Source organism: Palaemon carinicauda, chromosome 2 (assembly GCF_036898095.1).
Source record: "Palaemon carinicauda isolate YSFRI2023 chromosome 2, ASM3689809v2, whole genome shotgun sequence".
In the NCBI taxonomy this organism is placed as follows: Eukaryota; Metazoa; Arthropoda; class Malacostraca; order Decapoda; family Palaemonidae; genus Palaemon; species Palaemon carinicauda.
This window is the reverse complement of record NC_090726.1, coordinates 195,886,516-195,909,939: the sequence shown is the minus strand read 5'-3', so window position 1 is coordinate 195,909,939 and position 23,424 is coordinate 195,886,516. Positions and strand designations below refer to the sequence as shown.

The following is a 23,424-nucleotide window of genomic DNA, read 5'->3' as shown; positions in this document are numbered from 1 at the left end:
GGTCCAGGAACCAACTTTCTAAGGAGAGCACCAGGAAGGCCCTGGAGACCTTCCTCCTTTCGGGCACCCGCACCATTGAGTTTCTGGCCCACCAAGTCTCGAACTTGTGGACCAATTCCATTCTGAAACAACATGATGCGGTGGCAAAACGGTTCCACACGAAGGTCCCAGCCGTCGAGGTCAGCAGGCTCAGACATTCTTCCAGTTTGGGAAAGAATCTGTTTGAGCCTAAAGAGTTCGAACAGGCAGCTGAGAGGTGGAGGAAGTCCAACCAGGACTCTCTCCTACATAGGGCTCTTACATCAAAGCCCTATAAACCTCCAGCACCTCAACAACCTCGCCCGTCCAAGACGACGAAACCGGCAGTGGCAGCAAAGGTAACGGTGTCGAAGCCCTTTCCTGTCAAAGACAAGAAAGGCAAAAAGTCCTCCAGGGGAGGGAAAAATCCTAGAGGGAGTGGCCGAGGCCTCAAACGCTAGGATTGGCAATCCCCCTGCATGTCCACCAGTGGGGGGATGCCTACAAAGTTGCGCAATCAGGTGGCAGCAACTCGGGGCCGATTCCTGGACGATTTCTGTAATCAGTCAGGGATATCGTGTCCCGTTCACAACATCTCTACCTCCCCTGACAGCGGATCCAGTGTCGTTGAGCTCCTTTGCCATGGGATCGGCAAGGGGGCGAGCCCTACGGGCAGAAGTCGAGACCATGTTAAAGAAGGGCGCTCTCCAGGTCGTCGTCGACGGTTCCCCAGGCTTCTTCAGTCAACTCATTCTTGTAAGGAAGGCGTCTGGAGGCTGGAGACCAGTCATCGACCTCTCAGCTCTGAACATGTTTGTCAAACAAACCCCGTTCAGCATGGAGACGGCGGACACGGTCAGACTTGCAGTGAGACCACAATACTTCATGTGTACACTGGACCTGAAGGACGGGTACTTCCAGATCCCAGTCCATCCGTCTTCCAGGAAGTACTTGAAATTCAGCCTAGACAACAAGATCTACCAGTTCAAGGTGCTGTGTTTCGGTCTCTCCACAGCACCACAGGTGTTCACCCTGATTTCTTCGTGGGCTCACAGGATCGGCATCCGTCTCCTCCGTTATCTGGACGACTGGCTGATCCTGGCAGACTCGGAGTCTACCCTTCTTCAACACCGAGACAAGCTTCTGGGACTTTGCCAAGATCTAGGGATCATGGTAAATCTCGAGAAGTCTTCTCTGCTTCCAACTCAGCGACTGGTATATCTAGGCATGATCTTGGACACCAATCTCCACAAAGCCTTCCCATCAGACGACAGGATAGCAAGGCTGAGGAGGGTCGCAGATCCTTTCCTCAGACGAGAACTCCCAGCCCAATCGTGGTTACGTCTCCTCGGTCACCTTTCTTCCCTGGCCCGTCTAGTTCCAAACGGTCGCCTCAGGATGAGATCCCTGCAATGGCGACTCAAGTCCCGGTGAAATCAGGGACACGATTCCCCGGACGTCTTGGTCCCTATGGGTCCTGCGGAACGGACGGACCTTCAGTGGTGGGTGACAGACGAGAACCTACGAAAGGGAGTGGATCTTCTCGTCCTCCCCCCGGATTTGATGCTGTTCTCGGACGCCTCAAAGAAAGGGTGGGGGACCCATGTTCTGAACCACAGGACCTCAGGCCACTGGTCAGAATCAGAACAGTGCCTCCACATAAATCTGCTAGAAATGAAGGCCGTATTCCTGGCACTTCAACAGTTCCAACAGTACCTAGCGGGTCACTCCGTGGTGGTGATGAGCGACAACACCACGGTAGTGGCTTACATCAACAAGCAGGGAGGTACCTTTTCAGAGCAGCTATCCCATCTGGCAGTAGAGATTCTGAGATGGACCGAAGTCCACTCGATACCACTATCAGCTCGTTTCATTCTAGGCAAGAGGAACGTGCTCGCCGACAGTCTGAGCAGGGCATCCCAGATAGTGAGTACTGAGTGGTCTTTGGATCGTCTAGTAGCCAACAAAGTCCTGACTGTGGGGTTCCCCGACGGTGGATCTGTTCGCGACAGCTTTGAATTTCAAGCTTCCGCTGTACTGCTCCCCAGTCCCGGACCCCAAGGCACTCTGGCAAGATGCCTTCCAACAACGGTGGGACAACATCGACGTATACGCCTTTCCGCCGTTCTGTCTGATGAGGAGGGTACTCAACAAGACCAGAATATCGGTCAACCTTTCAATGACCTTGATAGCTCCGCTATGGCATCACGCAGAGTGGTTTCCGGACCTTCTGCAGCTCCTGACGGAACTCCCGAGAGAACTTCCTCCACGACACGAGCTACTCAAACAACCACACGCCAACATCTTTCACAAAGCCGTAGCTTCACTGCGGCTTCACACCTGGAGACTATCCAGCATCTCCTCACGGAGAGAGGCTTTTTGCAACAAGTTGCTGAAAGGATGTCTCGACACCTGTGAAAGTCATCCGCAGGGGTCTACCAGGCAATGTGGAGAGTTTTCTGTGGTTGATGTCGTGGAAGGGGTATCTCTTCACTCGATGCCACTATTCCAGCAATAGCGGAGATTCTCGAGTATTTGCGGGAAGAAATACGCCTTTCAGTCTCGGCAGTGAAAGGCTATCGCTCAGCCTTAAGTTTTGCCTTCAGGCTCAAAGGAATGGACATTTCCTCTTCACTGGAACTTTCTCTTACTCATACAAAGTTATGAACTTACCTGCCCTCAGTCGGAAGTGAGACCTCCTCCATGGAACGTGGTTCGAGTTCTCAGGTCTCTTAAGAGACCTCCCTTCGAACCATTACGCCAGGCTTCTGATCGCCACCTGACTTAGAAGACGGTGTTCCTACTTGCTTTGGCCTCGGTCAAGCAAGTCGGCGAACTTCATGGTCTCTCGTATGACGTCGCCCATTCAAGGGGATGGGGGGAGGTAACGTTCAGATTCGTCCCTGAGGTTGTTGCTAAGACTCAAAATCCAGGATTGCCGGACCCTTGGTTCGACTCTTTCCGGATTTCGAGTCTTCGTTCTGTAACAGATGACCTCAAACCACTGCAGGTAAACCATGTTTCCTTGTGTTCCTAGTATTAAGATAATACTGTCACGTCCCCATACCCTTACGAGGTGGTATTGGGAACGTCCTATCCTAGAATTCCATCTAAAGGACTTCAGGTCAACTTCCTAGGACGAGTCACACTTCATTCCTTCACACACAAGCTTACGTAGGCCGCGGTCCTTGCAGAGCAAGGCACTTGCAAGGTGCAGGGACTCCTTATCTTTGAGTACTGACACGTGTCACTCAGATACCGAGTCCCCGGGCAAAAAGCCAAAAGCCAGTAATGGCTGGGACCTACCACCCTACCTAAGGGTTGAGTCACCCATATTAAATAGCGTGGTTTGTATTTCAGTTACGGAACAAATGACAAATTTGTAGATAATTTGTATTTTTCCTAACTATACAAACCTTAGCTATTTAATCAAACTTGTCTGCCAATCTTGTCTCACGGGAAGTCCTACCTCTAAGCAAAGTGAGCTATCACAGGTGTCTGATGAGGGGGAGGGGTAGCAAGCTACCCCTCCCTACCCCCTTGCTAACTAGCGAGGGGGGGGTAGTAAACCCTCGTTAAAATTCTAATGGCTAGTCATTTCAGCTACGCCAAAAGTAATACCCATATTAAATAGCTAAGGTTTGTATAGTTAGGAAAAATACAAATTATCTACGAATTTGTCATACTAATAGTTTTATGATAAAAATCTGAAAGAGGCATAATTATTTAACACTGCACCTTCTAATAGGGGGGTATTTTCAGTATCAATACTATTAGAATGTTATAAATGTTGTATCCTCACACCAACCTAATTAACCATTTCCATCCCATCTCGGAGAAAATAAGTTTTTTCAATCAAGTTCCATCTTGGCCCAGGAACTATTAGCGCTAAAATTAAGATCCCTTCCCACTGATATACGGTATAGTTTTACATACTTTGTAAAACTCTTGTATACAAAAATAAGAAAACAAAGAATACCTGACATAGATTATGACATATAGGGCTGAAGGGTGTAAAAGTGACTAGACATTGCTGAATACTTCCCTTGGTACAAAATTAATTTTAAATGGATGAAGTCATAAGTGTTAATGCCTGCTGCAAAGATCTCTGATCCAGCTGTGTAAGGACTCTGCAGGGTTCAGTCCTGATAAAGCCTCCAATCTGACAGTGAAGATCATGGCTTTGGAATCGAGAGTGACAGCCGAAGGCTTCCAAGAAGTGACTGAGGGCAAGGTCTTGTAGTTGTTGGATGGGGACAATGTGGGTCTGAGTGAGGAGAACCTTGCTTAATTAGTTTGTTCAGCCAGTGAGGAAGAGGATCAAGGCAATGCACTTAAGAAGTTGGAGATGTCAAGGATACTGGAGGATTTAAAAATTACAGCCTTTAGTATGGGCCCCTTCCAAGGCATTTTCCCATAAGCTCTTGGGTACCACAAATGAGGGTTTTACTCCTTTCAATAACAATGAGAGAGATGAAATGGCAATAGAGTGAAAACCTCTATATACGAAAGCTTCTGTATATGAAAAACTCATTTCACGAAACAAAATTAGCCCAGCCACCAAAAATTTTAAAATTTGAGCTCTGCACAAACTTTAAACTCGCCACCATCGCCTTCTCTCCCATTAGTTATCTCCCTACCTTGATGCTAGTTACTGCCATAAGATCCTGTGCTCTCCTATTGGTCTGCATCTTTTCGATCATGCCTCTGCCGGCATCCCTCAACCATTTCATTTTGGCATTCGCTATCGTTCAGATTGAATTCTTGTTGGCGATTTTGATTTTGTACTTATAGTTTTAGTGCTTCTTTATTCATCCTGTAATTCTATAGCCATGGGTCCCAAGAGTGTTGCTGATATTCAAGGAAAGAAGAAGAGGATGCTTTCTATGGAGACGAAGCTGCAGATAATTGAGAAGTATGAGGGTGGCATATGGTTGAGTGTTATTGCTTAGGAGGAAGACTGAAATCCGTCAACGATATGCACCGTCCAATTTCAGTGACAATAGGCCTGTCTTTAAGCAGAAAGAAGCCATCAAAGCAGCAACACCTTCTAAGGCCATGACTGTCTTTTCAAGGAAGAGATGCCATGTCCATGATGAGATGGAGAGACTTCTTCTCCTCTGGATTCAGGACAAGGAAATTGCTGAGGTACGATCACCAAGATATCTCATGCATGCTCAGGTCGAAGAAGATGCATGAAAAGGGACATTGCAGCAGATCCCCAGATTTCAAGACTTCACACAGGTGGTTCGAAAAATTTAGGAAACGGACTGGTGTTCCTCCGGTGGTGCGGCATGGGGAGACTGCCAGCTCGGACACAAAAGCGGATAAGCCTTTGTTAAGAAATTCAACAAGTTAATTCTCCAAGAAGGCTACATTCCCCAGCAAGACTTCAACTGTGATAAAACTGGGTTCTTTTGGGAAAAAAAAAAAAGGTATCTTTGGATCAATATCACGGTGGAAAAAAAGCTGCCCGGGTACAAACCTATGAAGGACAGGCTTACCCTTGCACTCTGTGCCAATGCCAGTGGGGATTGTAAGGTTAAGCACTACTAGTGTATCATTTGGAGAGTCCTCTAGCTTTCAAGTCCCACAAAGCGCTAAAGGAGAAGCTTCCGGTAATGTGGAGGGCTAATGCAAAAGCCTGGGTAACGAGACAGTTTTTTTGTAGCGTGGATAAATCAGTTTCGGTCTGACTGTTAAGAATTACCTGGAAGAAAACCACCCCCTCTGAAATGTTTGCTGGTGTTGGACCAGGCCCCTGCTTTCCTTCATGGCCTTGAGGATGATATCCTCCGAGAATATTCTGTAATTAAGGTTCTCTACCTTCCACCTAACACCACCCCTCTCCTTCAGCCCATGGACCAGAAAGTGATTTTGAATTCCAAGAAGTTGAGGAGATGTTTCGAAATCACTGACAGCACAAACCTCACCCTTTCTGAATTTTGGAAGGAGCATTTCAATATTGTGATATACCTCAGACTCATCGATCAGGCAGGAGGTTTCGAGGTGCACCTTGAACTCTTCATGGAAGGAGCTGTGGCCTTATGCCGTCTCCACAGGAGACTTTGAGGGATTCGACAAAGGCCTAGTTGAGGGGGAAGCCGAAACTGTTGACAATCCTAAACCTGTTCTACAACCTGGGATTGAGGAAACATTTTACTCGGGAGGTCCATGGGGCTAGTCGTCGGTGAGAACAACATTAATGAGCTTCACGAGGAGCTTACGATGGACAACATGGAGAAGTTGAAGGCCATGCAACTGAACATTGTTCAAGAACAGTTCTCTGGTGGCGAGGAGTAGGAAAACAGGTATGAATATGACAACGGCAGAAATTAGAGAGATGCTATATTAGTATCAAAATTGCAGATTTCATAATAAAGAAACTGCCCGAAAAGATTCACACAGGTTGTCTGCTTGCGCAGTTTAATGATATTTGCCCGAGTCATTTCAGGTACATTATAAAAAGGTAGGCAGAAAAAAGCTTCCTTGGATCATTATTTTTCAAAGAGGCCATTAGTAAACCAAGGTGAAGGTCAAAGTGATCCGAAAAAATGGAGAAATTCTTAAGAGTGTTTCGTAAACTTAAGCGTTAAATGTTTTCTGTAAGGGTTCTGAAAATACGCTGCTCTCTACATTTTCAATTGCCTTACACAGAGCCTCAAATATTTACAGACTTAGTTATTCTGCTGCTAAATCCTTGCAAAACCACAATTCCAGTTGATCTACAAAACTAGATTGTAAAGGAGAAGACTGAGTGGGTGGTCTTGATCCTAATATCCCTCCACTTGCTAAATTAAGCACTTCTTTTCATTCTCATGTTACTTATGTGGACAGCATGGCATATTGTATGATTACTTTAAACTCTGACAGGTGAACGAAGTTTCAAATGAAATTGATCATTTTCATGTATAAGATGACAGTGTACACCATTTGCTTGCAAGCTCGACCACTAGCTCATCTCACAGTAATGTTATCGGGGTTAATGTAGGCGCTAGTAAAGCCAAAACCGAAATGTCTGTGCGCTCCTGCATGTATCCGCTTTTCAAAGGGTAACAAACGGAGAAATCAGTGAATGTACACATGGCTTCTCTTGTCAGACAAGAAAATAAGGAAGATGAAACCTCAGACAGATAATGAAAGTGAAGAAGTATCGCCTTTTCAGTCTTTGCGTGACCTTATTGCTAGAATATACCCTAATAAATTGATTAAGTTTGGAAAAAGTGGCTATTTCCAAGAAAGTTTACACACCTCAACTCTCCAAAGTTGTTATGGATAGATTTAAAGACGAACTTGACTAAGTAGCTAATGTCACCAATACCAAACCATGAAATATGTGAGAAAATCCAAAATCAATAGGACATGAATAAAGGTCTTATAGATGGTCCTGACAGGAAAATTGTGAGAGTAGAACAATGGTAACCATATGTTTGGCAGCTCACCAGTACTCGGATACAGGAGTATCATAGTGAGGGAGGAGGTAAAATGATGGATTTCTTTTTTGTAGAAGAAGTGCAATTTGGATATAAAATCAACACTGCTCTTACTGGTTGACTGAAGCAATATGTAAAACAAAGCTTTTATCTATGTAGAAAATAAAGATACTGTATTGCAATTAATTATACTATTGATCAAGTAGATATTCTAAAATCAGATTAAATAAACTACTCTATATTTAAAGTTTAAAATACATCTTACCATTGACATAGTTTTAACCCATTCTTTATTGTTGAAATCTAGTTTTGAATCAAAGTAGAATTGATTAATATAAGTTAGGAGCTGATCCACCTTTTCTGGAAATTCCTCTGTTTTATCATCTTCCTGTAAAATAAAAATCGCTTAAAGTCAGGTAGCATAGCACCTTTCACATCTCGGTTACAAGACATTTCATATCTTAAGTTGTAATGGTACACTTGATAAAGTGATTGTATAGCGAGATACATAATATTAAACTATGGTACCATATTTATTAAAAGATTTGCTTTAAATGTATTGATACTAAACTGTAGATACTTCCCCTCACTGAAAAAGCTTTGATTCCTTTTATTAGTAACCTATTATAATTATTGCATTACTTCGTTAATGGCAGATATTCATTTCAAATTATAAAATAATGTTGCCTGTAATTACCACTAAAACCTATTTAAATTTCATTAAAATTTAACTTTTTTCTACTGTTAGTAATGGAGACATTGATGATATTTCTAAAGTTCATAGTTTGGTTGTGTAGGCTTTCACTACCTGTTTGTAAAGGAAAAGATTATAAAACTAGTAGTTATTGTGAAAATCTCTTTTAAAGTAGCATTATATACTATTGTGTTAGAAGAAAGATCTTTCCCTGTCTTACAATCTGTAATGTATCCACTGGAAAGAAACCAGATAATAAGTAAACTTGGTGGTTGAATGAGGTGGTACAAGCCAAACCAAAATCTGGGATAAGCATGGACAGAAAGAGGATATGGAGAGGTACAAAAAAGCATAAAAATAAGTGAAGAAAGCAGTTGCACAAGAAAAGGTAAAAGTATTAGATGACATGTATGAAAAGCGGGAAACACCTGAAGGGGAGAAAAAAAATCACAGCATTACTAAGTTCTGGGGCAAGGATACCAAAGACTACTCCCATATACAACAGGTTAAGGATGGAAATTAGAGTGATTTTATGCAATGAGGACGAGATAAAAAAAAGAGGTGGAAAGAATATTATGAACCCCTGTTAAATGAAATGACTAGAAAATAAATGGATTCAAGAATCTTGGTAGGACGCATACTATTAACAGGCGGGAACTAGAGAAGACACTAAAGAGGATGAAAAATGGTTAAGGCAATATGACCAGGTGGAATTCCAGAAGTGTTGAAGAGCCTGGCCAAAGAAGGAATAGGAATGCTATGGGACAATATAGTGAGGAAAAGATACCAAAAGGAGGGAGAGAAAGCTTTATTGTGTCTATTTATGAAGAGAAGGACATTCAGGATGTAGCAAACTATAAAGGAAAAAGCTAATGCTTTACACAATGAAAATCTTGGAAAAAATAATGGTTCGAGAATTAGGAAAGAAACATCTGTAAGTAAAGAATGGTTTAGTTTTATGCCAGGATGAGGAACAACAGATGCAGTTTGCCTCCTGACAAATGATGGAAAAACAGTTGGAAAACAGAAAGGAGTGCACATAGTATATACAGATCTGGTAAAGGTATTTGATAAAAAGTCCCACGCCATGAGGTTTGGAAGTGCATGCGAGTAAAGAGAATACTAGAGAATTATATAATATTGGTCCAAGATAGGTATGGAGGAGAATAATGCAGGTTAAAAGCAGTGTTGGATTAAATGAATGGTTAACAGTAAGAGTTGGTTTACATCATGGATCTGCTCTAAGTTCGCATCTCTTTGACCTGATTGTGAATGTGTTATCTCAAGGAATAAGAGAACAATCCCCCTGGTACATGTTGTTTGCTTTTGGCATTGTGTTATGTAGCATCATCAGATGGGTAATGGATTAAAAATTAGATTAATGGAGACAATAGTATTGAAAATCAGTAGACATGACAGAATACTTAGGTTTTAAAGAAAATCAAAGCTCCAAGACTACCATATAAAGGACCAAGGTTGAATGGAGTAGAAAAATATAGGTATCTTTGGTTTAACAATAACTTACTCCTGCCGATTTTGCATCCTTATATCCATACTACACAAGAAGACAGGTACCTTAGCTGGACGTCCAATTGTATAAACATAGAAGTGCACTGTCTAGTGATATTCAAAGAGTCTGAATGTGATTTTACAACAATTTTTTGTATGATAAAATCACAAATTTTAAGTAATTTGTATTTTTCCCAACAGTACTTACCTCAAACTACTTTCTTAGGAGTATCTGGGATCTCCTCCCATCCGACCAGAGTTTTGTGTAGTTTACCCTAAACCCATTTTCTATGAGAGGTAACCTCAGGCGGAGTGATACGCGCCCTGAGGCTAACCCCGGATCAGAGAGCATGCTTGCTTACGTCTCGACCTCCAGTAAGTTCTTGGTTGCTAAGGTCTCTAAGAATATCAGGGGACACTCGAGGAAGGCAGGGTGGGCCATTACCCGAAAGTAGTTCAAGGTAAGTAGGCTACTGTTAGGAAAAATACAAATTACTTAAAATTTGTGATTTGTTCCAACACGAATTACTTACCTCGAACTACTTTCTTAGGAGACTTATACTTTAGGAGGTGGGCGTGGCCCTAAGAAGTTCTTGAGACTGTGCTGAGGACCAGAGACCTAGAAAGTGGCTAGATCGTGTTGACCCCATAGAAACCGATTGAGAGAAAACTACACAAAAACCCATCTTAGTGTCTAAGAAACTCACCTGTGCAAGAAATCCTAGGGGACACGTCTTCCTCTTGTTGAGGTACTCGTCTCTGGCTCAGGGCCCTCACAGAGCCCACTTGAAGCGGAAAAAGGGAAAGAAAGTACAAGGGGGTTTAAGGAACGAACCTGTGTCTCTTGCGCTTGTTACCCGCGGTTATCACTGAGGCTATGCCTTTAAACCATTTAGAGCGAGGAAACGACGGTACCTATCGAGAACCCGTCCAGGGATCTTCTTGAATAGTCCTTCAAATAGTGAGCCGTGAAGGTAGACTGGTTGGCCCAGGTGCCTGCCCTTAGGATCTGGCCCACTGGCATATTTTTCTCAAAGGCCAACGTAGTACTCAGGCCCCCTAATGTCATGGGGCTTGGGTTTCCCCGGCAGGGGGATTCCCGCCTTACTGTAGGCCCTGATGATGACCTGCCGCAACCAGAAAGAGATGCTATTCTTCGAGACTGGCTTCTTCACGAGGCCTATGGAAACAAAAAGACTTGATCCCGGGCCGGAGTCTTGCTGTTCTTTCCAAGTATTTCCTCACTGCCCTGACGGGGCATAGGCGCAAATCCTTCACGTCGTCCGATCGGGGGATTGCCGGAATTGAGAAACCCTCAAACCTGGGGTCCCATACGGAAGGGTTCTGGGTCTTAGCTACGAAGGAAGGGACAAACTTGAACGTGACTTCTCGCCAACCTTTCAAGTGAGCAACTTCATAGGACAGACCATGAATCTCGCCTACCCGTTTAGCTGATGCTAACGCCAGCAAGAAAACTGTCTTGAGAGTGAGATCCTTGTCCATGATGTCTTTCAGGGGCTTGAACGGAGGTTCGGATAACATTTTCAGGACCCTTGCCACGTCCCATTGTGGCACCTTCACAGCTTGCGGGGAGCATGATTGCTCAAAGCTTTTAATGAGCATTGAGATATGTCTGGAGTTACCCAGGTCTATGCCCTTCAGGAGAAAAACTTGGCCCAGAGCAGCGCGGACTCTCTTGATGGCTGGAATGGACATGTTGACCACGTCCCTGAGGTAAACTAGGAAGTCCGCTACTTGCGGGATGGAGGCCTTCAGGGGCCTGATGTTTCTAGTGGCGCACCATTTGGTAAAGGTGGCCCACTTAACCTGGTATACAGCTGTCGATGACCATCTCAGGTAGCCCGACATCCTCGTTGCTCTCTCCTCAGAGAAGGTCTGGCCTGTCCGGAAGGGGCCAGGGCGGCTGTTGTGTTAGTTCCCTTAGGTCCACGAACCACTCTCTCTCCGGCCACCAGGATGCTACCAAAGTCATCCGTAGGTTGCTCGTCCTTCTCACCCTGTTGAGGACCTGCCTGAGCATCCCGAAGAGGGGAAAAGCGTACACGTCGAGATTGTCCCAAGGATGTTGGAAGGCGTCCTCGAACGCCGCTTTTGGGTCTGGAACAGGAGAACAGAACACGGGGAGCTGCGTGTTCAGCCTTGTTGCGAAGAGGTCCATCACCGGAGAACCCCATTTCTGAATGACGGACCTGGCTACTTCCGGGTGTAGAGACCATTCGGATCCTACCACTTGCCCCATCCTGCTGAGGCCGTCGGTGAGGACGTTCCTTTACCCTGGGATGAAGCTCGCTGATATTCTTATCTGCTCCACTTTGGCCCATTCCAGAAGTTGTAACGTGAGGACGCACAGCTCCTTCGACCTTAGGCCTCCCTGCTTCTTTATGTAAGCTACTACCGTGGCGTTGTCGCACATCAACGCCACGGTGTTTCTCCGGAGTAAGTGTACAAACTCCAGGCACACTCATTGTACTGCCCTCAACTCTAGAATGTTTATGTGCTGGGTCTTCTCTAGGGCTGTCCAGTTCCCTCTTGCTGATTTCCCTAAGAGATGGGCACCCCACCCCTCCTTCGATGAATCCGTGAACAGGAGCATCTCCGGAGGGTCGGCCGCAAAGGGCATCCTTTTGAGGGTGTTCGTCCTGCAGCTCCACCATTCCAAGACCCGTTTCGTGAACACCGGGACCACTCTGTGGGGGGAATCCATTTGGATCCAGCTCTCCTTCAGGTTCCATTGGACCTCCCTGAGCTTTAGCCTGCCCTGGGGGACCAGTTTCTCCAGAGACACAAGGTGACCTATCAGTCTCTGCCAGTCCTTCGCCCTCCTGGGTTGGTCCGTCAGGAAGGGGCGGAGGACCTGGTCTAAGTTGTCCAGCCTGTCCGCAGAGGGGAAGGCTTTCACTAACCGGGAATCCAGAACCATCCCGAGGTAGGTCGTCCTGGTGGAGGGTATCAGTTGGGACTTCTTTAGGTTGATGGTGATCCCCAGAACGTTGCAGAACTGCAGCAACATCGCACCTTGCTCCTTCAGTACTTCCTCTGAGGCTGAAAGTAGCAACCAGTCGTCCAGGTAACGAATCAGGCGGATGCCCTGTTCGTGTGCCCAGACTGAGACCGTTGTGAAGACCCTTGTGAAGACTTGGGGGGCAGTGGACAACCCGAAGCAGAGGGTCTTGAACTGCAACGTCTGGTTCTCCCATTTCACCCATAGGTACTTCCTGCTGGAGGGATGAACCGGGATCTGGAAGTAAGCATCCTTGAGATCTACTGACATCATGAAGTCCCCTTCTCTCAAGGACGCCAAGAATGATTTTGGAGTGTCCATTTTGAAGTCCGTCTTGCAGACGAACTTGTTGAGAGCTGAGAGGTCTATGAGCGGTCTCCATCCTCCCGTCGCTTTCTCCACCAGGAACAGCCTGCTGTAGAACCCCAGACCTGGGTTCTGAACAGGTTCCATTGCCCCTTTTGCCAACATCGCTGAGACCTCTCCCTGCAGAGCTGTCCGTTACAAGGGATCCTTGGGGGCTAGCCACTCCGCCTGCTGGTCTGGTATCAGAGGTGGAGGGTCCACTAGGAAGGGCAACCTGTACCCTTCTTTCAGAACTGTCACGCTCCGTGTTCTTCCCATGCTTGCCAAAAACATTTGAGGCATCCCCCCACCTGAGGCTTCGGCAGGAGTAGGGGGCCTCCCTCCCTATCTTCTCCTCGAGGAGCGGCCTGAACGCCCTCTTCTGGATGCCGCGAAGGACGGCCTATAGGCGGCTTGGGTCGAGGCTGATCCCCTACGGGAGGGCTGAGACAACTGGGACCATGTTGTCGCCGAGTTCTCTCTCCTAGGGTGGTTAGGAGCGGGCCGAGGAGGGCGAGGCGTGTCGACGGAGGACCTTCTGAACGTTGGCCTTCTGACCGGGTGGGGCCTGGTCTCGAACGGTTCCTTCAGCCTCCGAACACTCTCCATCGCTTCCTCCGCTGCCTTTGGGGGGGAAAGATCGAGTCGTCCCACAGGGTCAGGTTCCTCAGAGATCTGGCCTCTCTGTCCAGCAGCCTCCTAGTTAGTTTGCTCAAAACAGTGTCCCTCCTTCGTAGGACCTAGTTGGCGGACATGGCTAACGACTGGTATGAAAGGAATTTCAGGGCCTTGCCTCCCGAACTGATGAGTTCCTTGAGCAAGGCCTGGGTCTCCGGTACTGTCAGGTCGTAGGACGACTGAACGCCCACCAGTCTAACCAGGAGGAGACGGTGACAAGGTCCTTCTACATCTCCTCCATCATGACCGCCTCCGAAGAAGAGAAGCAGATCGGAGCCGTGGACGCCCTTTCTTCTGAGGCTCCTCTCCCCAACACGGTGAGTGCTGGCTCCAGTGCACAGGCGCCCGCTCGCTGTCCCTCTGGGAGGTAGAACTTGCTCTGGGACTTCAGGCCCTGGAGCAGCTTGGAGGCGCTCTGGCTCTTGGGCGTCTCAGCGTGGTTGGCCACGATCCTGTCCACGTGGACCCTTCCCAAATTAACGTCCCTTGCCAAAGGGAGGGCCAAGGAGGGGCTCTGCTGGACCGGGGCGTCCACTATTCTGTTGAGGCTGGAACGCCATGCATCTTCGGAGGAGGGTTCCGGTACGTCCAGCCTGTGGTGACTTCTGATGAGGCCTATCACCCTCCGATAGGCCGATACCTCCGCTGCTGACCCCTCTCCATGGTCGTCGAGCTCCTCCGACTGGGGTGCTGGTACATGTGACGGGGGTACCCCGACGGAGGACCTCGCACGTGGGGGAGTCCTAGACCGACGCTCTCGCGGGGGTTCCCGACGAAGGACGGGCATCGCCGTCGGAACGGGAGCCTCCATCCTGGGTCTAACATCTCTCCCGGAGGTCCTCGAATCTGAGGGCCTGCTCGTTGAAGAAGGCAGAGGGCTGTGCTCGTGACGAGCTAGGTGGCCCTTGGAGGTCAGGACTCGGCTGCCAGACCGAAGGGGCGACTCTCTCCGCTGGGCGGATGGAGCCGGAACCTTCGCGGTCTTATGCCTGTCAACTGGAACCTGCCATGAGGAGTCCCTCCGTCGGGTGCCGCTGCTGCCGGAGGAGTATTTATCCGGGGAGCTCGTCCTCGGACGCCAACTTGAGGGGCCCGGCGCCGCAGCTAGCTCCAGAAGCCTGTCACGGTGAACCATCACCCATTCGTTGCTCTTGGGGGATCTTGGGCACCGACTCTCGTGGAGCGACCTCGAGGGGGATCGAGAGCGCGACAACTTCCTGCGGGACTTCCCCCTTCGTCTCCTGAGCTTCCTCAGCGCCTCACCCTCCGAAGAGCAGGAAAGCTCCTCCACTGAGGAGACTGACGACTTATAGGCCCTCTTCGAAGGCCTCGCCTCCCGCGGTGGTGTAGGAGGATTCCTGCGACGCTCCGTGGAAGACGATGCCTGCAGAAACACCTCTGGGAAGACGGCCGACGGCGCTGGGGGGGGAGCGAGGAGGCTCTCCCGTGGGAGACCAGGTCCCGAAGTCTTCCTCCATCGTCATCGGGGACCTGAGGGGCGTCTTAGAGGTCCGACGGCGGGGAAAGCTCCTTCTCGACGTCGCCCTTGGCTGCTGATCCACCTGAAAAGCACGGCCAAGAGGCTGGAGAGGAATTAGCAACATTCTTACCCCACATGGGGTCATCAGAGGAGACGTGACCTGCAGGCACCAGGCCACCATCTCCTGAAAACACTCCCACCCCTCCCTCAGGCCCCTCACTCGCCTGGAAAGACGCCACAACCCCACTGTCATGAAGGTCAGACTCTTGGGGAAGGGCCGCGGGCCTCTTCCCCGCAACGGACTTACCTCGTCCCCTACTCTGGGTAGGGGAGGTTGGGAGAGAAGCTCGGACCGACGAGGCGCCCGTCGAAGTAAGGGAGGAAGGGAAGTTGGTCTTCTTAGGCGACTTCTTCGTCGCCTTCTTCTTTTTGGTGCTATACCGCACCCACTGCACCTCATTCCACGACTCGCACTCCGGACACGTGGCGGAAGGGGAACACACGCTGCCTCTGCACGAGGAACACAAGGAGTGCGGGTCAACTTCGGGTTTCGAGAGGAACGCTCCACACAATTTGCCAGCCATAAGCCCAGGACAACGGTGAGGATGCTCCATGATGAAGGAGAAGCACTATGAGACACAAGCGCGCACAGAGAAAGCACAATTGAACCACGTGGGTACCGCGTGGGACACAAAGGGTCGGGGACACACAAGTCACACTGGGATTAAGGAGAGCGGCGAGATGATATCGCGACGCGACCAGAGAACTTACTGGAGGTCGAGACCTAAGCAAGCATGCTCTCTGACCCGGGGTTAGCCTCGGCGCGTATCACTCCGCCTGAGGTTACCCCTCATAGAAAATGGGTTTAGGGTAAACTACACAAAACTCTGGTCGGATGGGAGGAGATCCCAGATACTCCTAAGAAAGTAGTTCGAGGTAAGTACTTCGTGTTGGAACAAATAACTATTAAATTTTGTTTTTAAAAGTTAGTTTTACTGTATAGCTCTTGATAATGTGAAGTAAAATATTTCAATTTATTTTTGAGTTTTTTTTCTACTGAAATTACACTCTAGAAAATATTAGTTAAGATATAAAAAAAATTGTATGATATTGGTTTACTCACTGAATTTCTATGAACTTACTTGTTTTTTATCTTCCTCAGTAGCATTCATAGGTTTAACAGTAGTTGACTTGGGAGCAATGCCAGCAGCTTTCTTTATCTTCGTCATTATGAAATCAAGTATTTCATATTCATTGCCTTGCCTCTTGATGTCCTGCTTTATCTGAAAAAAGAATTTTTATTTAGTGTTCAGTGTAAAAACTCATACAAGAGTAATTAAGACATATTGGGAACTCTGTTATCAAAGTGAAACAAAGAGGAAAACTATTGTATAGTTATCAAGATATGATTGCCTGAACCACAATTCTGCCAAAATTTTATACATAAAACAATTATATATTATAAATTTATATTTTCACTTTATTATATTATTTTAATATGCAAGAATAATGTAAAGGATAATATTGGCCATTAAACTAGTATAAAAAAGCAGGCTTGATTCTACCTGTAGCTTCAATGTAACTTCTCCCTAAATAATTTAAAATGCTAATTGATATAAATTTTCTTTTTCAGAAGATTTTTTTATGGTAAATCAACTGCATCAGCCTAAACGTGTTATTTCGGAGGTCTCATCATAATTAGTCGAGGTAAGGAAGGGTAACTTTTGCTATATGACCATTGAAAGTAGATTATTGCTTGAAATCATAAATGACGGCTTGATTAGTTGAGAATGGATGGGACTTTTACTTATTTGACTTGAGCGATTACTGTATTTTATACTGACCTTTTTGCTTTTGTAACATTATTTCTGATTAACCTCAAAATTATTTGGACTCAAATTTCCACAAAATTAAAGATTAATGATAAATGGAAATTAAAAAATTACTAGAGACAAGCATTATTATTATTATTAATTTCTAAGCTACAACCCAAGTAGGAAAAGCAGGATTCTAGAAGCCCAGGGAGGAAAGGAAAAAAGGAAAATATTTTAAGAAGAGTAACAACATTAAAATGAATATCTTCTATATAAATTATATAAACTCTAACAAAACAAGAGGTAGGGAAATTACATAGAATAGTGTGCCCGAGTGTACCCTCAAGCAAGAGAACTCTAACCCAAGACAGTGGAAGGCCATGGTACAAAGGCTATGGCACTACCCAAGACTAGAGAACAATGGTTTGATTTTGGAGTGTCCTTATCCTAGAAGAGCTGCTTACCATTGCTAAAGAGTCTCTTCTACCCTTAGCAAAAGGAAAGTGGCCACTGAACAATTACAGTGCAGTAGTTAACTCCTTGGGTGAATAAGAATGGAATGAATGGATGAATACTGTAGTTATTAGATGAAAATTTAAACATAAGATGGATACTCAAGAATATACAGCAGTCCAATCTTAGGCTTAAAAGTTACAATTACAATAAAAGTGACTGTTCAGTCAACTTCAGTGTACCGCAAGGGGATGGGGCTTCTGTGCCACCAGCCGGTAATACCTCGTTATAAGTTTTAACTGTCGAGTTTAACCTGCACCTGAATCAATCTCCTATTAAAGGACTGAGATATGTATAATTAGGAAAAATACAAATTAATTTTAAAATACAGTAAGTTGATTTTCGAGCTACCCCCAAAAATGTCATTGGGGTAAGTCACCACAAAATTAACCCTTTTACCCTCAATGCTATTTGGAACTTTCCAACCCTTAACCCCAGGCGTTTTTCTTTTTCAAGCACGTTTTGCAATATATTTTTTTTTAGATTGCGCTGGCAGCCTTAATTTTTGTCATAGAGAGGTCAAGTTGGTCTCATTATTTTGGAAAATGCCTGAAGTTTATGAGTTATCAAAAATATGCAAAAAAAATGCAAATAGCAGTTTTTTGCCAGGACGCACCAGTACGTCCATGGGGGTTAAGGGATGATTTTTGTGAAACGTACCAGTACGTCCATTGGGGTAGAAGGGATAAGGAATTGAGAGGTATTTCCTGTATAGTTAAGAAACATTTTTCTCTGCATACTTTAATGAAAAAATCACATCAGATTGTACCTTAGAAAAGTGATAAGCTAGTTTACTGGATCATAAGATTTCTAACACGCAAAGTCCTAACACTGATCCTCTTTAAAGGTCGCTCATGAATGACAGAGGGGTAAGGGACAGTGACAATGGCCTAGCAGGACAATACCCTAGAGACTAACCATACAGTATAGCCATATGATTAGTGTCCAAACTTCTCTCTACCCGAGGTAGAACCAGGGAGGGTCAGGCAATGGCTGCTGATGACTCACCAGGTTGATCTCCCCATCCTTAGCTCATAAGGATGGTGAGGCTGCAGACTATCGAGCTTGAGCGGGTCTCGAACCCCAGTCTAGCAGAATGCCAGGCAAAAATGTAATAGTGTACATGCTAAGGCTTATGGCTGGAATGTCAACCATATGTAACAGCACCTACCTGGGATATAGATGTCTATGTAATGCTACCTCCCATGGGATGTAACGGCAGAGGGATATTCATGCATTTGGTTAGTAAATTAACCTTTTATTATTATTAACTATAATTAACTAAATGCAATTTTAGTTGATTGAAACTTTAACCCCAATCAGAGCTTTAAAGGAATCACACAATTTGGCATGTCAGACAATATGAGGCTCGTGAGAAGTGGTTACTTTGTTTTATAGATCGACTAGAATTGTAGAATGCAAAGGAAAGAACTAAAGTACTTAAAGATTTTGAGGCTTCGAAGCTTTTGAATCTGTAGAGTACAACGTACTTTCAGAACCCTTGCGGAATGAAATGCTATTGATATTATATTGACCGTGGGAGATTATGTCAAGCTTGGGAACAGGGTATGAATTGCCAGAATTACCATTATTAAGGGGTTCTTCACTGGACTTCTGAAATTTAAAAAAGCAAGCAAGTAATTTTAAGAGCTTGAGAAGCTCCTCACTATTGAAAGATGGCTGAACTTGTGAGTGTTGTCTAAAGGTGGAAGAATGTCTGTATCATCATCATCTTCATTATAATCAACTAGACTAGTCTTCCCCAGCTTCTCCCTTGACTAACAGTAATTTTCCTTTTCTGATTAGAATTGTTAACTTGATTGGCAATAAATGAAAATGATATTTTGATTATAAAATAAATTTTTGAATATACTTACCCGGTGAATATATAATAGCTGACATCTCCGACGGCTCGACAGATTCCAAAAACTCGCGAGCGATCGCCGTGAAGGTTGCGGGTGTGACCACCAGCGCCGACTATCGGCCAGATACCGCATATACTTGTCAATTTCTCCAGTTCTTCTCAGTCCGCAGGGTCTCTATCGGGGAGGAAGGGAGGGCCTTTAATTTATATATTCACCGGGTAAGTATATTAAAAAATTTATTTTATAATCAAAATATCATTTTTAAATATTAAACTTAGCCGGTGAATATATAATAGCTGATTCACACCCATGGTGGTGGGTAGAGACCAGTATTAATACAATAAAGGCGTATATACTCAAGAGTTTTTTGACAATTATTTCATAAAAAACCAATTTAAGTATAGGTACCTGGTAAGGAAGCTGACTCTGATGATTACTTTGCCTCATTAGTCTGCTTTCCTCAAGAAGCCCAGCCATCCTCTCAGGATGCTGAAAGACTCCCAGGAGCTGTTATATCCAGGGCGAACACCCCTATAACAGGACCTCATCAATACCCTTAATCTGGGCGCTCTCAAGAAACAACATTTTGACCACCCGCCAAATCAAAAAGATTGCGAAAGACTTCTTAGTCTCCCGTACAACCCAAAATAAGATTAAAAATTTCAAGAGTAGATTAACAGGATATTGGGATTAAGGGAATGTAGTGGTAGAGCCTTCACCCACTACTGCACTCGCTGCTACGAATGGTCCCAGTGTGTAGCAGTCCTCATAAAGAGTCTGGACATCTTTCAAGTAATATGAAGCGAAAACCGACTTGCCTCTCCAAAAGGTCGCGTCCATAATACTTTTAATGGATCTATTTTGCTTAAATGCTACAGAAGTTGCTATCGCTCTAACTTCATGAGCCTTGACTTTAAGTAAATTATGATCCTTCTCAATTAAATGAGAGTGTGCCTCCCGAATCAAAAGTCTAATAAAATAAGACCACGCATTCTTAGACATGGGCAAAGAGGGCTTTTTAATGGAGCACCGTAAAGCCTCTGAACAACCTCGTCGCAGTTTAGTTCTGGATAAACAAAATTTAAGAGCTCTAACGGGGCACAGCACTCTTTCAACTTCATTCCCCACAATCTCAGAAAGACGGGATTTCAAATGATTTAGGCCAAGGACGAGACGGAAGTTCATTCTTGGCCAAAAAACCAAGTTGAAGAGCGCATACTGCTTTATTAGCGGAGAAGCCGATGTTCTTGCTAAAAGCATGTATCTCACTAACCCTTTTAGCCGAAGCCAAGCTCACCAAAAAAAGTGTCTTGAGGGTAAGATCCTTCAGGGAGGCTGAATTTAATGGTTCAAACCTGTCTGACATAAGGAACTGTAGGACCACGTCCAAGTTCCAAGCAGGAGTCGAAATATGACGCTCCTTGGAAGTCTCGAAAGACTTAAGCAGGTCTTGGAGATCTTTGTAATTAGAAAGATCCAAACCCTTATGCCTGAAAACAGAAGCTAACATGCTTCTGTAGCCTTTAATGGTGGATGCAGAGAGGGATCGACCGTTTCTCAGATAAAGAAGAAAATCCGCAATCTGCGCTACAGAGGTACTTGGAAGAGGAAATAGAGGAGGACTTGCACCAGTCTCTAAATACCTCCCATTTCGACTGATAGATCCTGATGGTAGAGGATCTTCTAGCCCTCGCGATCGCTCTAGCTGCCTCCTTCGAAAACCCTCGAGCTCAAGAGAGTCTTTCGATAGTCTGAAGGCAGTTAGACGAAGCGTGGGGAGGCTTTGATGAAATCTCTTTACGTGAGGCTGTCGCAAGAGATCCATCCGTAACGGCAGACTTCTTGGAACGTCTACCAGCCATAGAAGTACCTCTGTGAACCACTCTCTCGCGGGCCAGAGTGGAGCAACCAACGTCAACCTGGTCCCTTCGTGAGAGGTGAACTTCTGCAGCACCTTGTTTAGGATCTTGAAAGGTGGAAAGGCATAAACGTCCAGGTGAGACCAGTCCAGCAGGAAAGCGTCTATGTGGGCTGCCTCTGGATCTGGAACTGGAAAGCAGTAAGTCGAGAGCCTCTTTGTCAGTGAAGTCGCAAAAAGATATATGGTGGGTTGACCCCATGTCATCCATAGCTTTTCGCACACAGTCTTATGCAACGTCCACTCCATGGAGATGACTTGTCCTCTTCTGCTGAGGCAGTCCGCCAAGACATTCATTTTTCCTTGCACAAATCCCGCCAAAGGAGAAATGTTACTTGCCTTAAATGGAGTTCCTTCTGATCCGTGGACCAAAGACACGAGCATTCCAGACTGTCCAGTGGAGCTCCCTAACCCAAATCCGATGCATCTGAATACAACACATGGTTTGGGTTCTTGATCGCAAGAGAAAGACCTTCTCGAAGTCTGATGTTGCTGTCCCACCAAGTCAGACATGTCTAGACTGAGTTGGAGATTGGGAAAGAGATACTCTCTAAGCCCTTCTCCTTGTTCCAATGGTTTAGGTGAAATTGGAGAGGGCAAAGGTTGAGTCTCCCCAGAGAGATAAACTACTCCAGCGATGAAAGAGTTCCCACGAGGCTCGTTCAAACTCTTACAAAGCAACTGTTTTTCTCTTGCAAGTGAAGGACTTTTAACAGAGCTTGTTCCATTCTTGTGGGAGACGAAAAGGCCCGAAAAAAACCGACACTGTATCTCCATTCCCAAATAAAGAATAGTCTGGGATGGAGTACTGTAAGTTACGACTTCTCTACGTTCACTATGAGACCTAGCTCCTTGGTTAGGTCCAATGTCCATTAGAGGCTCTCCAGACAGCGATTTAATGACGACCCCCTGATTAGCCAGTCGTCAAAATAAAGGGAGGCTCTAAATCCTCAAAAAATGTAGAAAGCTTGCTACATTTTGCAAGGGCCTTGTAAAAACAAGAGGAGCAGGAATGAGGCCGAAGCACAGTGCTCGAAATTGGTACATTACTTTCCCGTCCACAAACCTCAGATGTTGTTGAAAGTTTGGATGAATCGGGATGTAGAAGTATGCATCCTGAAGGTCGAGAGAGACCATCCAGTCGCCTTCCCTTACTGCTGCCAAGACAGATTTGGTAGTCTTCATCGTGAACTTTGTCTTGACAATGAACACATTGAGCGCACTTACATCTTAAGTACTTCTGCAGTGAACGTGGCTGCCAGATCATTGGAGCCATCCCTGATAGCCTTGTTCCTGCAGTGAACGTGGCTGCCAGATCATTGGAGCCATCCCTGATAGCCTTGTTCATGCATGACATAATTGTACAGCAATACATTGACAACTGGAGAGACCTTCTTACCTAAGGCTCCCAGTGACCAATCCAACAAATAAAAAAACTTCAAACGCTCAAAAAAACTCCTAACAGGAGATGGTCTAGCTCTGAAGCAGACCATAAAATTTTGGAGCGTCTCATGGCTAGACGACGAGGAGAGTCCACTAGGCTTAAGAAGTCTCCCTGGGCAGAGGCAGGTACTCCCAAGCCGAGAACTTCTCCTCGAGCTTCTCCTGTATTCCAACCAGTCTCCCAGTAAGAGCATGGCCCTCTTGGAAGAACGAGAGAACTGACTTCGTAAATGTAGGAGTCGAAGAAAGTCATGCCAAGAGTAAACTCAGACGGCGGAGCAGCCGTTACAAAACGAGTAGGACAAAATTTCACTAAAGAAATTCATAATTAAAAAACAAGGGATTGTTGGACCACCCTAGGTTACTCATCTTCTGAATGACTCCCCAAAGGTACATTAGTTGAAAGGGGGTCATCAACTTCTTCAGAAGGCACATCATCTGATAAATCTAAAGTCTTGCGAGAAGGAGATTTATATTCGGAATGACGTGAAGGAAAAGCCTGACAGGCTACATCAACTTGTATATGAACAGAAGTTAAAGTTGGAGGGTCGATGTCACGTTGTGACTGCAGAGAATGTTATTCTACTACACGTCGTGACAGAAGTAACTGACGTTCAAACGTCCCGTAGTAACAGCGGTGACTGCTGTTCGATGCTATATCGTGACTACGATGACTGACCCTTGACATCACG

At 45.6% G+C, this 23,424-nt stretch overlaps 1 protein-coding gene and 1 long non-coding RNA gene across 2 annotated transcripts in view; one reads left to right on the top strand and one right to left on the bottom strand.

Moving 5' to 3' along the window:
- LOC137629431 (polycystin-1-like protein 2) overlaps nucleotides 1-23,424 on the bottom strand; it is a 137,846-nt gene that overhangs the window by 3,409 nt on the left and 111,013 nt on the right. Inside the window, exons 38-39 of the mRNA XM_068360679.1 lie at nucleotides 16,322-16,462; nucleotides 7,717-7,839 (exon numbers count right to left, since the gene is read on the bottom strand). Coding sequence (XP_068216780.1) covers nucleotides 7,717-7,839; nucleotides 16,322-16,462 — 264 coding nt within the window. The remainder of the gene's footprint in view (nucleotides 1-7,716; nucleotides 7,840-16,321; nucleotides 16,463-23,424) is intronic.
- The window catches only part of LOC137629436 (uncharacterized), a 41,820-nt gene that overhangs the window by 14,921 nt on the left and 3,475 nt on the right, over nucleotides 1-23,424 (top strand). Inside the window, exon 2 of the long non-coding RNA XR_011041506.1 lies at nucleotides 16,813-16,886. This is a non-coding gene — a long non-coding RNA (uncharacterized lncRNA). The remainder of the gene's footprint in view (nucleotides 1-16,812; nucleotides 16,887-23,424) is intronic.